Source organism: Pseudonaja textilis, chromosome 4, assembly GCF_049901715.1.
Source record: "Pseudonaja textilis isolate UNSWEBS1 chromosome 4, rPseTex1.2, whole genome shotgun sequence".
Lineage (NCBI taxonomy): Eukaryota > Metazoa > Chordata > Lepidosauria > Squamata > Elapidae > Pseudonaja > Pseudonaja textilis.
Genome location: NC_141993.1, coordinates 77,282,625 through 77,297,870, shown reverse-complemented (window position 1 = coordinate 77,297,870; position 15,246 = coordinate 77,282,625). Strand labels below are relative to the sequence as shown.

General features: G+C 37.6%; 1 protein-coding gene across 7 annotated transcripts in view; it reads left to right on the top strand.

Moving 5' to 3' along the window:
* Positions 1–15,246, top strand: part of TNIK (TRAF2 and NCK interacting kinase) — a 311,530-nt gene that overhangs the window by 204,619 nt on the left and 91,665 nt on the right. For all 7 annotated transcript variants that reach the window (XM_026705758.2, XM_087933454.1, XM_087933457.1 and 4 more), the window contains exons 10-12: positions 6,781–6,956; positions 11,098–11,164; positions 14,321–14,525. In XM_026705758.2, the coding sequence (XP_026561543.1) occupies positions 6,781–6,956; positions 11,098–11,164; positions 14,321–14,525 (448 nt within the window). The remainder of the gene's footprint in view (positions 1–6,780; positions 6,957–11,097; positions 11,165–14,320; positions 14,526–15,246) is intronic.

Below are 15,246 nucleotides of genomic sequence, written 5' to 3'. Positions count from 1 at the left end.
AAGAATTTGAATATCTTGTGTGAGTCTAAACTTTTCCATATTGACAATCCAAACAATTGCCATAGATTTCTGAGCACTGATAGGTTTATCAGGCAAAAGGCAGGTCCAAATTTTGGTCCAGTGGTTAAGGCACCAGACTAGAAGTTAGGCGATTGTGAATTCTAGTCTTGACTTAGGCATGAAAGCCAGCTGGATGACCTTAAGCTGGATATTCTCTTTCAGCACAACTCACTTCATAGGGTTGTTGTTGTGGGGAAATATAGGAAGAGGAAGAAGGGTTTGCTGCTTGCTGCCTTGAGTTATTTACAAAATTAATAAAGGCAGGATAATTAATCAATCAATGTGGTCCTAATCCATATCCACCCTTTGCTTGGTGACTGCCAGTTCATCAATAAAAGCCATATCTTTTCATTACCTATTGAGGCCTGCTGTGCTTCTTCACTTTGACACTAAAGAAAAATAGACTCTTAGTCATACATTTACATACATATATTAATTAGGGGTTATAAATCTCTCAAGATAGTCTTTGAATGTGTAATTCAATCTGAGTTTGCAATTCAAATCAAATTGATTAGTTTCATTGCAAAGTTTTGATTGGACAAAAATGTATTTTTGTACTCATGGAGTCCACTAAATCTTCAAATAGTTTTGAAAGCAACTGATTCTATTTGACATATTATCTTATCTTGGCAATTTGATTCAAAGAGAGTTGTTTGATCAAATTACTTTATAATGAAATCTTCAAACTGAAGTTTTGCATGGCTCTAATTTTGATCATGTTCTCAATCTCACTAGATATAGAAGCTGTTTAGATTTCTGATCCTTGTTGACATGGGGGAACTACATGGTACGATTTTAAAAAGTCATTTTAGAGTTGGGTGATGCCTACATGGAATTAAATACGTAAGTCAGAAAGCAAATGGCATCATTTTTATATGTATTGCATCTCTGACATACATTAAAAACAAAACTTCTATTGCACCTTCATTGCTGCCATTTTGATTTTTTAAACCACTTTGCAGCCACCTTCTTGTTAGCCTTCCACATTTAATTTTCAAGCTTTCATGATAGAGAAGAAAGCAACATTTAACAATTGTAGTTTGTTTGGAGAACCTGTTGTAAAGTCCAGAAGCGGTCTTAATAGCAGCATTCCAATATCTCAGGGGCTGCCGCAGAGAATAGCGGATCAACTAGTCTCCAAAGCACCTGAAGGTAGGACAAGAAGCAATGGATGGAATATACTCTAGAAGAGAACCAACCTAAAACTAAGGAGAAATTTCCTGAGAGAACAATTAATCAGTGGAACCACTTTCCTCCAGACATTGTGGGTGCTCCAACACTAGAAGTTTTGAACAAGAGATTGGACAACCTTAAATAGTCTTAAATAGTATAGGGTTTTCTGCCTGAACAGGAGATTGGAGTAGAAACACTCCAGAGGGTTAATGTCATTGCCCAGAAGATCATTGGTTGTCCTCTCCTCTCTTTGGGGGAGCTTTATAGCTCCCACTGCCTTAAGAAAGTTATTTCAAAGATCTATCTCATCTTGGGCACCCTTTTCTTTTGAACTATTACCATCTGGCAGATGATACAGGATAATAAAAACAAGATCAAATAAACTGAGAAACAGCTTCTATCCCAGGACAATAACTCTAATGAATTCTACTGTATAGTGCAATATTAATGCAATATCAGGGGTTTTCCATTCAATGTATAGACTGTGAAGAATGTGTGCTTGTGTTTATTTTCATAATCACAATGTACACTGAAGATGGTACTTAATTTCATTGTACGAGGTGCAATGACAATAAAGTAAACTAACTACACTAAGACCTCGAAAGTCCTTTCAATTCAGTTTCTCTATTAGCACTAAAAGACTACAGTTGGAGCCCTGTATATTTTCTTCTATTGAATATCTCAGTTTAGCTGAAAATATTTCACACTATTTTATGCAAGAAAAGAAAAACTGTGCATTTAGACATAACTTTTCCAAAAACCATTGGATACTTGAGAAAGATACTGATGACTTATCACTGTGAATTACTGATGAACATGATGTAGTAGTGACAGAAGGCCTGCTGCAGTGACCCTGTGTAACTCCTGCTGCTAGCAGAAATAGAAAAAACAAGGGAGATAATCTGGCTATGCAAAGTAGTCTGTCCAGAAGCTGGACAGCTGGGAATGCCAGATAAACACAGCTCTATATCTTCGATAATCCATCTCTCCTACTTTGCCAGTAGGTCAGGAATGCTATTGTTTATTGTAAGCCACCCAGTGTCTTGTATTTGAGATGGGCAACTATTTAAAGCCAAACAAACAGATTTAGCCAAGAAGAAGATAAGAAGGGAGGGCCAAGTTGGGGGTGAAGTAAAAGTTGAAATTAAAATCCACACACAGTTTTGGTACAGAAGGTGCAGCCTGTTTGTTAATCGTGTTCTTTTGAAAATGCTAACATAAACAGGTTTTGTGATTTGGAGAAAATTCTTGCAGCATGGCGAATTCGACTTATGGAAAACACCTGTCTGAATTTTCTTTTACATTTTTTTCCTATTTTCTCTAACAAAGTTCCCCTGACATTTTTCTACTCCTGAAAATTGTTATCACATGGCTTCCTGAATTTGGTAATGAAGGAATTGGATACAGTGCAGTTATTTCATTCGGTAATATGTGGGAGAAGGTATCACAGGTCCCCTGTGCTTGTAATTTAAAAGTTATCTATGTGCTATAAAAGTGGAAACATGCTGTATTTGTAAGATAAAATTGCAAAAAGGATTTGGCTAATGTTGAATATATATCCTGCTTGCAAGTACAGTTGCCTGCATTCCCAGTCAGCTGCATTCCTGGGAGTTGTAAATCCCAATCCATCAGGAAGAGATCAGAAAGATTGGGGCAGGAACATCTTGTCAACATTAATTGAAATTCAATTTATTTCCATGAATACACACACACACACACACACACACACACACACACAAAACTATCTCAGCCAATTTGATAATTGATGGTAATTCTATCTGAACTACAGTTTCAACAGTGCCCAATCTTCACTGAGAAGGGACCTTGTGGTGGGTTGAGGATTAGTAGATAATGTCCTGCACTGAACAGGAGTTGGATTTAACAGCCTGTGAAAGCAGCATGGCACATGGAGGAAATTCATAGCTGCAGCCTCTCACAAAGTTCCTTGCAGTACAGATAGTCCTCGACTTACAACCACAATTGAGCCCAATATTTCTGTTGCTAAGTGAAACATTTGTTCAGTGAATTTTGTCCCAGTTATTAAGTGAATCATTGCAGTTATTAAATTGGTAGTACAGTTGTTAAATGAATCTGGCTTCCCCATTGACTTTGCAAAAGCCCCTCCTAGTGGTTGAAAAGAAATACAATTCGGGCAGACAGCTGCTGCCTGGGGTAACAAATGCCCTCCAAGTATACTGAATTTCAGATCCCATAAATCTCAGCTAGCATTCCTTTGGCCTTATTAGGTAGCTCCCTGCTTTTGGGATAACACTTGGAAGTAGAGGAAATGGGATAAATCAAAGCACTATCATCTGAAAAAGAAGATCAAGTTGGTTTTAACAAATTATACAAGTAGTTCTTGACTTACAAGCCCAATTAAGCACAAAATTTCTGCTGCTAAGCAAAACAGTTAAGTGAATGTTGCCCTGTTTAAAGACCTTTACTGCCACAGTTGCTAAGTGGATCACCGCAGTTATTAAATTGGTAATACAGTTGTTAAATGAATCTGGCTTCCCCATTGACTTTGCCTGTAAGGAGGTAGCAAAAGGGGATCAAATGACCACCCGGGGACTATGAAACCATCATAAATATGAGTCGGTTGCCAAGTGAATTTTGATCATGTAACCATGGGGAGGCTGCAATGGTCATAAGTGTGAAAAATGATCATAGGTCACTTTATTCAGTGCCGTTGTAACTTTGAACAGTTGCTAAACAAACTTGTAAGTCAAAGATTACCTGTACTTGTAACATTTTACAACACCCCTTCTCAAAGATAAATGCATTTACCACGAGAAGACCTTTTGTTAGAAGTAAATGTACTTACTTCTTAGCATTCTTACTCCAAAGCCTTCTTAGCATTCTTACTCCAAAGCCTGGTTCGCACCCTTTATTAATGGTGTTATTTACCTACACACCCTTGTAATTATGCTTAGAGGAAGTATCTGCTCCAGAGTGATACACTAAGTCTTGTTGATAAGCAGCATTCTTTGCTAACTTGATGGCTTAAAATACCAGACACTCTTTTTCTCTCAGTGGATAGTACATTCGGATTTTTATTTGAGCCTGTGGATTATCATTTGATGACAGCTGCTGCGCATAAGCAGATTGGTGTCAGGAATTCCATTCTTTTGTTTTTGCATTCAGAAATGTATCCATTACATATAGTCAACCATTATAAAAGTTGAAGCTGTTTATCATATGGAGTATATGTAAGAATCGTTTAAAAGATAATCCAGCAGCAACTGGGTCTCTTAGGGGTCAGCTGCCACAGAGCTGCAGTCATCCAATGTTCGTCTCTGTTCAACATGGAGAAGCCATTTCTTCCCAAGCTATTGATACTCACGAAAGCCTCTTGTAAAAAGTGAGGACACATTCAGAATCCTGGGCTTGCTTTTTTAAGGGCCTGCAGAATTTACACAAAACGTTTGCTTTATCCAAAGCAATGGGGTAAGCGATCTGATGCCTCTTGAGCTGTTTTTTGATTGGCAAGGTTGAACTCGATTAAATTATTTTGCTCTCCTGAAAATATATTCCCCTGTGTTTGAACAGGTTTTATCAGATAGGGCTGTATGGCAACAGGCACAGGAGAATCCATTTTTGCACTTTTTCCTCTGTTTTTCGAACAGTCTCTCCAAACAGTCTGAAATTTAGGTTTTTGTTGCATATCAGTGAGACACTGTAAGATCTATGAACAAAAAAAAATGCCTTCAGTATATGGTATGTATGTTCTTGCCTCACAATCAGAAAGATGTGAGTTCAATTCTAGGTAGAGGCAGATATTTCTCTCTTTGGGCACAATGAGACTATATCTGCTAAACAAAACTTCGCATTGATGACAGGAAAGGCATCCGGCCATTAAACACTCTGCTAGCTCCATTCAGTTGCCCAGACTCCACCAAACAAGGGATTATGGGGTTGTTAAAAGAAAATGATGATGATGAACTTCAGGGAAGACTACAAAAACTATGGGGGGGGGGGGGGAGAGTCATAGCAAACTAGCTTAGATAATACTGAGTTACATGAATGAATTATCTATGTTGAGTTTTCCTGGAACTATCTTGTTCTTTTGTTAGCCAACTGAGTAACAAAAGAACAAGATAGTTCTGGTAAAATGCATATTATTAATTATTTCAGAACACTAGTAATTAGTGGTATGCAAAATAATTCATATTTAAACCATTTTTTAAAATGCAATATGATTAAGCAAGGTAACTTCTGCTACTGTTTAAAATTATCTTAAATCATGATGTTCAGTTAGAAAACAGAAAAAAGTTCTTTAGAGATCATCTGAATATTTATTTCCTGTTTCACAAAATGTAGGAAATTACCTGGCACTGTCAATGGTATCCAAATAGGGGATAAAACATTGGAAAATGAACAAAGCCACAATTTATAAATTTTTACGATTGAATTTTTACAAGGCTCTTGGAGATAAGCCAAACCTAAATTGAATATATTGTTTGTAGATTGAAGTGGAATTCATCATTAGAAAATATGATGGCAAAGCATTATACTCACCTATCTTTCCAGCTCATTGACAATTTCAGCAGAAAATATTGTTGCCCTGTTTTTCCATTTACACATATTCATGCATGCATCCAAACAAGGCAGCAACTTTCTAGAGCATTGTCTCTTTGATTTCTACTGAAACACATGGGATATTTTTAGACTTCCTGCATTAGTAGCAGCTGAATTTGCTAATTGTTTCTGTCATTGGTATTATCTCTAATTGTCCATTTATAAATAAAATATATAAAAATATTAATTCCTTGCTCGTTTATCCTTCTTACTCCCTTTCATTCTATTGGAGTTACAGAATGATCCTGTATATAATTACAAAAGTGTATTGAATTTGATGGGTATTCCTCAAGGCAGTAAAAAAAGCCTAAAAAGTCTTCAAAAATAAAATAATTTACCTCAGGTTCTTCGGCGGGATATCAAAAATATAATTCTAAGAATCCACTTAATTCTTAGCTAATTTGATAAAAGATTGGAGGGTTCACCAACTTGCTGACCTAACTGTCAACATTCCAAGTAATACACCCATTGAAAGCAGAACTCTGAGGCTGGTAAATTCTTCAAAGAACAATTTATTGGATATATCACATTGGCATAACAGGTGAAAACTGATTCTGAAAGTCCCCACGGTTTTCACCTAACTAAAAGAGAAAGTTTTCCCCTTTCCCTGAGTCATCAATCACATGGTCCAACAGAAGTGCTGGCCAGTTAATTGGTTGCTTTGCTCCTCATCTCCCAGCTACCTGTTGGAATGACCTTGGGTCCCACAGGAAAACCTTTTGTTTTGACTGCAAAACCCCAGTTAACTATTCCCCACTCTCTCCCATCTAGTGGCAACTCTGAAGCCTCAAAGATGGCCTCAGCCAGGTTCACGTCAGGATTGACACTAACATGTTCACAGAATATATGGTGGTCTTATAGGGACAATCCTTTTAACATTCTCCAAGACTGGCAAAACCCTGACTCATAAATACCGTTATTAACCTAACCTTTTCCTGCACATCTATCCCCAATTCTCTGATTTGATAGGTCCAAAAAATTCCAGTCCTTCATTGAAAGCTGCCTGGTGAAAAACCATGGCCAGAGGCCAAGCACTGAACAGCTGATGAAGCACCCATTTATTCGAGATCAGCCAAATGAAAGGCAAGTTCGCATCCAGCTCAAAGACCACATTGACAGGACTAAGAAAAAACGAGGCGAGAAAGGTAAGATAAAATATTGTTCTAAGTGGCCAGTGGTGACAAAAATTGCATTGGTTCAGGGATATAAGAACCTAAAAGGGCTCGCATTGTGGTAAACAACCATATTTTCACATTTCTCAGTGGGAGAAGAGAGCAAAGCAATAAAAAATAAATAAAACCTTTGCCTCAGTATTTTGGGTGCTTAGTAACCTTTTGTATTCTTCATATTCTTTAGGAACTAGAGTGTGTAACCAATTTTAGAGTGGGATGAAAACAGGAAAAGGGAGTACTGCATATGACTGGGAAACTGATGGAGAAAACCTGGATATAAATATCACACATCAATAAATAAAATAGACTCAATAGTTAGTTAGAGACTAGGTAATTCCTGTTTGGCTTGCATTTAAATTAAAACAGTAAGATGTGTGTTTGACATTGATCTATTTATTTTTAGGACAGAGGGATGAATTTCCATTTCATGTTCTGTTTTGTTAGAAAGAATGGAATATTTTAGAGAAATGATAAACCAACTTTATTATACTGCCTTGGGGTGTATCTAAGGATTCATAGAAATTGATTGAGACAGAATTTTTTTCCTAGTTCATTTAAACTATTGATGAAACACAGTGAAAAACAGCTTCACTTTTATAGACTCAAGCTTTGTACATAAAATTGATAGCCACCTAATTGCTCTGAATACTATTGCAAAAGTTTATTCTTCCCTTCAGATAAAACAGTGTGTCAGAAGTAGAAGTGAGATCATACTTTTTTTTCCCTGCACTCCAGTTTTCAAGTCTAGTTATCTCTGATAGCATGACAGATTGAGTTCTAAGTCCCACCTTAGCCACAAAACCAGATGGGTCACCAGGGGGTCAATCATTCTCTGTCAGCCCTGGGAATGATGCAATGGCAAACCACAACTGAAAAACCTTGCCAGAATGCATGGATGTTTCCAGCCAGTTACCAGGAATCAACATTGACCTGAAGACACGCACATGTGCATGCACAAGCATACACACATATATACACAGTTCACAGGTATTAGTGATGATGATGTTTTGCCTTCTCTCTCGTTAGGTTCATTCACCTTGATCTAATATAATGATCATTTGCCCTATCAAGAGATCTCTGTAATGAGCAGATATGCTCCAAATCCAGAATCCTTCACAAATAGAATGGAATGGAATGGAATAGAATAGAATATAGAACAGAATAGAATATAGAATATAGAATATAGAATATAGAATAGAATAGAATAGAATAGAATAGAATAGAATAGAATAGAATAGAATAGAATAGAATTCTTTATCAGCTGACTCTGATTGGACACACAAGGAATTTGTCTTCGATGCATAAGCTCTCAGTGTACATGATATAATGATATAAGTGATAAATGATATAAGTGATAAATCATGATCATAGTAATCATAAATACATTCATCATAAATCATAAGATACAACCCTTAGTGGTAGTTATAGGATACTAAATAATCAACATAAATCATACTAGGAACTAATAAACAATATAAATCGTAAAGATACAAGCAACAAAGTTATAGTCATAAGTAGCAAAGCAAATAAGTAATAGGAAGGATGAGAAGAATAATAGTAATATAGTCTTAGTAAATAGTTTGACAGTGTTGTAGGAATTAGTCATTGAGCAGAGTAATGGCATGTACTTTTTAGCACTTTTTTAAGCACTCTTCCCCCATTTTCTCTTTCACACAAATTTATAATATTTGGACCACTTATAAATTAAAAAGCTTTTGGACAAGCAGCACCTGCCTAATCCATTTTAGTATCCACTTTGTATCTGGATTGAAATCATCAGCCCACTGGAATTGCCTACTTCCCTTTAACTCTTTGTAGGCAGATTACAGATTACAAATAATCAGAGTTGGAAGGGATCTTGTTGGCCATCTAGTCCAACCCCCCATCCAAGCGGAAGACCCTACACCATTTCTGACAAATGGCAGTCCAATCTCTTCTTGAAAGTCTCAAGTAATGGGAGGCTCCCACAACTTCTGAGGGCAAGCTGTTCCATTAGTTGATTGTTCTCACTGTCAGAAAGTTTCTCCTTATTTCCAGGTTAAATCTCTCCTTGTTCAGTTTCTGTCCATTATTCCTTGTCTGGCCTACAGGTGCTTTAGAAAATAGCTTGACCCCTTTCTCCTCTCTGTGGCAGCCCCTCAGATATTGGAAGACTGCTATCATGTCTTCCCTGGTCCTTCTCTTCACTAGACTAGCCATGCCCAGTTCCTGTAACCATTCTTCATATGTTTTAGTCTCCAGTCCCCTAATCATCCTGGTTCCTCTTCTCTATACTTTTTCTATAGTTTCAACATCTTTTTTATAGTGTGGTGACCAACACTGGATGCAGTACTCTAGGTGTGGTCTTACTAAGGCTTCATAGAGTGGTATTACTTGATCTCGATTGTTTCCGTCTGTTAATGCAATTTAAGATTGCATTAGCTTTTTTGGCTGCTGCTGCACATTGCTGGCTCATATTTAGCTGGTTGTCCACTAAGACTCCAAGATCCCTCTCACAGTTACTGCTATTGAACCTTGTTTCACCCAGTCTATAGGCACAAATTACCACCTCTATTCTCTAGCTTCTCCTTCCCACAGTGGTCTTTGCAGATGTTTTTAAAATCCACCTCTAATGCTAGATAGATACTAATGCTAGACCATCTACCTACCTACCTTTTCTAGGAAAATTTAATCCTATAAAGTTATTCTTAGTTCCCATAAGCAAAGCAATAGAAAGTATTTTATTTGCATGTATGAAAAGCCAGCAAGAAGCTATGTTTGACTTATAGGCTCATCACTTATTTTATAATTTTAATGCTATAATCCTTTAGACATTTCAAAAAAAATAGGATTGCTGTCATTTAAACAAATCTTTAATATGACAGATTGTTAATAGAACACATTTTCTTAGTGAATGCATTTCTGGTTTACTAACATCACTAACTAAAAAATACTTGCAATTAACACATTGTAATCTCCATTCTTGTAAAAGCAGTATATAAAAGCGTCAGGAGATCATCCATTTCCTTCCTCCTCTATTATCTGACACAAATCATGCCCCCTTTGAATTGTATCAAGCAGATGTTAAGTGGTGTTAAACATCTTTTGTCACGAAAATGGAAGATTATATCCCTGGCATGACAAATAATTGGATGAACACAAACTTTTATTGTTTGGCAACAGTGGTTTCTACATTTGAAAGGAGGAAATACAGAATAAAAAATATATTAATCCTGAATGTTATTCAGTGGCCAGAAGTTTCAGCATAACAATATAAAGATAGAAAATGGCTTGTTCTGCTATAAACTCTCACTAATCTATTTCACTTGCTTCTTCTAACACATTTTCAAGGGAAAATATTTTCTAACCACACAGATTAATCTAATTTCCAGTTGTTCTCAATACAGGTAGTCCTTGACTTATGATTAAAATTAAAGCCAGAACTTTTATTGCTAAACAAGACAGTTCTTATGTGATGCACTCCCGAATTATGACCTCTTTTGCTATGGTCTTTAAGTGAATCACCATGGTTGTTAATGGAAGCAGATTGGCATTAAGCAAACCTGGCATCCCTTATTGACTTTGCTTTTCGGAAACAAACAAGGAAGGTTGCAGGTGGCAATCATGGGACCCTGGGAAGTGTCAACTGTCATAAATCAATGCCAATTGCCAAGGGCCAAAATTTAACCATGGGACCAGAAGGATGCTTCAGTGATGTAAATGTGAGGAACCATTGTAAGTCACTTTTTTCAGTGCCATCATAACTTCAAACAAATGGTTGTGGATCCATACACTTACAACAACCGATAGTACCTATAGTTCCCATGTTGGCTTGAAAATTCTAGGAATGGAAGTTGACACAATAGGAAGGCACCTGAAGTTGGTAGACCTAATGCAATAGAAGGCCCTGTTTGAAGAAACACCCTACTGTGCACTCAAACTCTCTCTACCTTCCTTTTTCTCTATTTCATTCATTCTTTCAGATGGTTGATGAATTTCAAGCTGAGACAAATCTATCCTGAAATAATTTGTAATGAAAAGAAAGTTTTCTTTCTCCAGCCAAACTTCAGCAGCCTTTTAAAAAAGGAGAGAGATGGTTTTCGAAGAGTGCATTAACCCTTAATTATATTCCTAGATGAGACAGAATATGAGTACAGTGGAAGTGAAGAGGAAGAGGAAGAAAATGACTCTGGAGAACCCAGGTAATGTACATTTGTCCCTGTTCTGGGTCTGCTCTCATTTTTGGGTGCATCCAATAGGGTTGCAATAGATGGGACATAAATACAAAGCAAAAAAATTCCTTCATGGCAGTAATGGAGTCCACAAGTCAAAAAAGCTCCAAAAACCTAGGGGTGAATATTTTTGCTAACTCCTTCTCTAAAGCTTTCGTGGGAGGAGAGCTTGTTTCAGGGGGGAAAAACTCTCAGAGTATAGAAATATTTTGTGTGTGTGTGTGTGTGTGTGTGTGTGTGTGAGAGAGAGAGAGAGAGAGAGAGAGAGAGAGAGAGAGAGAGAGAGAGAGAGAGAGAGAGAATGAAACTATGTCCTTCCACATATGTGAAATTTGTACATGTTGGACTCAAGCGCTTTGTCCAATAGAATTTTGAGTCCATAAAAAGCTTTTGTCAATTGTCTCCATTGTATTTCTGCACTGGGCATCAGCTAGTCACAAAAGCTGACACAATGAAATAAAACCTCAGCTGAGCTTTAATTACGGGCAGAGACTTCGTGTTCTTACAATTGTAAATTGTATGAAAATAAATGAGGAAATGCTAGTCTCTGTGGCCTCTTCTCTGCATCTTTCTCTACTAACTCATGCCTGCTTTTGTTCTCTGTTTATTCTCCACTTTTTGCAGAAGGATTGAATGTCTGAAAATCTCTTGGGTGATATCTATTTCAGGATATAATATTAAAACAGGAACTATAGGGATTTTATTAGAAAATAGAATAGAATAGAATAGAATAGAATAGAATAGAATAGAATAGAATAGAATAGAATAGAATACTTTATTGGCCATGTGTGATTGGACACACAAGGAATTTGTCTTGGTGTAAATACTCTCAGTATACATAAAAGAAAAGATAAAAGGAAACAGTCAGTATAAATCGTAAGTATACAAGTGACAAAGTTACACTCATACAGTCACAAGTGGGAGAGGATGGGTGACAAGGAGTGATGACAAGATTAACAGTAATAGTGCAGACTTTGTAAATAGTTGAACAGTGTTGAGGGAATTATTTGTTTAGCAGAGTGATGGCTTTCGGGGAAAAACTGTTCTTGTGTCTAGTTGTTCTGTTGTGCAGTGCTCTATAGCATCGTTTTGAGGGAAGGAGTTGAAACAGTTTATGTCCGGGATGTGAGAGGTCTGTAAACATTTTTGCAGCCCTCTTTTTGACACGTGCAGTGTACAGGTCCTCGACTGAAGGAGGTTGGTAGTAATTGTTTTTTCTGCAGTCCTAATTACTCTCTGAAGTCTGTGTCTGTCCTGTTGGGTTGCAGAACCAAACCAGACAGTTATAGAGCTGCCGATGACAGACTCAATAATTCCTCTGTAGAATTGGATCAGCAGTTCCTCGGGCAGTTTGAGCTTTCTGAGTTGGTGCAGAAAGAACATTCTTTGTTGTGCTTTTTTGATGACGCTTTTGATGTTAGGTGTCCATTATAGTTCATGTGATATAATAGAATGTCTCATAAAGAGGAGAAAGCTTTTTCTATTCTACTTTCATTGAGAACCATAGTGGCATAGTGGAGAGCCATGGTAGCGTAGTGGTTGGGATGTAGTATTTCAGGCTAATTCTGCCAACTCCCAGTAGTTCAGTGCTGACAATCTCAAAGGTGACTCAGCCTTTCATCCTTGTGAGGTCGGTAAAATGAGGACCCAGATTGATGGGGGCAATATGGGGGCAACTCTGTAAGCCACTTAGAGAGGGCTGTAAAGTACTGTGAAGTTACACCTAAGTGCTATTGCTAAATGCTATTGGTATTAAGATCAGTTTGCCATGTAAATTGTTTAGATAGGTCTTTTTCCAATCTTTTCCAACATTCTCCATGCTTATGAATTTAAGTTCTCTGCCAGCTACCTCATATCAGTTCTTTTATGTGCAGATGATACAGCCATTCCATCAAAGGTTGGGCTAGGTAATTGTCTTGGAGTGTCATCACCCTAGTGCAGTAAAGAATGCTTCAAAATAGATCATTCAAAAAGAGCAGACTGAGTATTTTCAAGAAAATACTTTAGCTTTACAGCTAGATAAATGATAAATGGAAGAACTATCGAGCAAATGAAATATTTCAGATGCTTAGACCCATATATTTTTCTGGGTAAGCTGATAAGCTGACCTTGAATTTGGAACTGGTATCATAGTTAAAGCATACTATGAAAAATGTGCCCCCTGAGGATAAGCCAACCCTCAAAATTTTCATATATTTTAATTTTCACCATTGGCTTTAAAAATTGAGGGTCTGCTCATTCACAGATGAAATTAACACACAAGTATATACAGGATATACCAATGCTTCACAGGTACTTTTAAAAAGCTGAAGAACAAACCTATTTGTATATATTTGTGGATAAGTCCATTCATGGATAAATCAAATCCCATTTTTGAGTGTACAGTATTTTGGCGCCTGAAATTCTTGGCTTCGCTGTGAGTGAATGTGGTATTTAAGTTTAATCTTCTACTTGCTGAGGAAACCAAGTGAGGAAGCTTTCTGTAAGGTGCCAAGGAATAATTTAGCAATTACTAAATTTGCAAGCTGGCATGCAAAATAGTTGAGGGAACTAGGTATGTCCTGTCCAAGAGAAGGATAGGGAGACATGGTAAATATCTTCCAGTACTTGAGGGCCTGTCACAGAGAAGCAGGGTTGACTTATTCTTCAAAGTACCCGAAAGCAGGACAAGCAATAATGGGATTGAAGAGAGATCCAGCCAAGAAGTAATAAGAAATTTTCTGACAATGAGAACAATTAATTACTGGAATAGCTTGCTCCCTGGGGCTGTGGGTGTTCCATCACTGGAGATTTATAAAAATAGACTGGACAACCATTTGACCAGAGGTGTCCTGCGTTGAGTAGGGAGTTGGACTAGAATACCTCTGAGGTCTCTTCCAGTCCTATGATTCAACAGTTTATTCAAGGCTAAAGTTTGGATATGTTGCTGTATAGAATATAAAAATGTATAGGATATGAAGATGTATAGTAGGTGACTATATTCAAGAAGATATCCAAGTTCAGGAAGCCACAGGTAAATCTTAAGAGTTGAGTTAACTAGCAGAAAAGTGGGAGGGATGTAAGAACTTTTACATACTGAATGCAAAGGTGTTGCTGGACTAATGTAAGTTTGTCTCCCCGATAAAGCTCCATCCTAAACCTGCCTGGAGAATCGACCTTAAGGCGGGATTTTTTGCGACTTCAGCTTGCAAACAAGGAACGCTCAGAGGCCCTCCGTCGGCAGCAGCTGGAGCAGCAGCAGCGTGAGAATGAAGAGCACAAGAGGCAGCTCTTGGCAGAACGTCAGAAGAGGATCGAGGAGCAGAAAGAGCAGAGGCGGAGGCTGGAAGAGGTAATTTTATGCTTTTTAAAGCTTTGGTGGCCCAGTGGTTAGAATGCAGTATTGCAGGCCAACTCTGCCCACAGCTTGGAGTTTAATCCTGAGTCGACTCAGCTTTCCATCCTTCCGAGGTTAGTAAAATGAGGAGCTAGATAGTTGGGGGCAATATGCTGGCATTGTAAACCACCCATAGAATCTTGTTAAAGTACTATGGGGTGGTAAATAAGGCTATTTTATGCTTCGGACTGGTGAATATGTGTAAGTTTTCAGAAGGCCTACCCTAGTCATTTAGCTTTAACAATCTTTATTCAATGAAAACTACTGTGTCTAATTCAAAACACATTGTGTCATCGTGTGGATACAGATAGTCCTCAACTTATAACCCTAATAGAGCCTGCCCATCTAAGTCGTGATAGCTGTCATTAAGTAAAGGCAGCAATCATTAAGCAAACCAATTGTTTGCTGTGGGCTGGTTTTACTGAAAACTGGAAGTGAACACCAGTTTTTGCCAAAACACCATAAAACATGGTCATGTGACCAAGGGATGCTGCAAACTGCTATAAATGCAAGTTGGTTGCTGAACACCCAACATACAGCCACGTGATTGGCAGGATGCAACCGTCAGAGTTTTGGAACTAGTTAAGCTATGTAAGTTGTAACTTGAGGACTACCTGTATGTAGAGTTTTGTTTTGGGTTAATGCAAAATTAATCCCAGTCCCTGTGGTTTGCAAA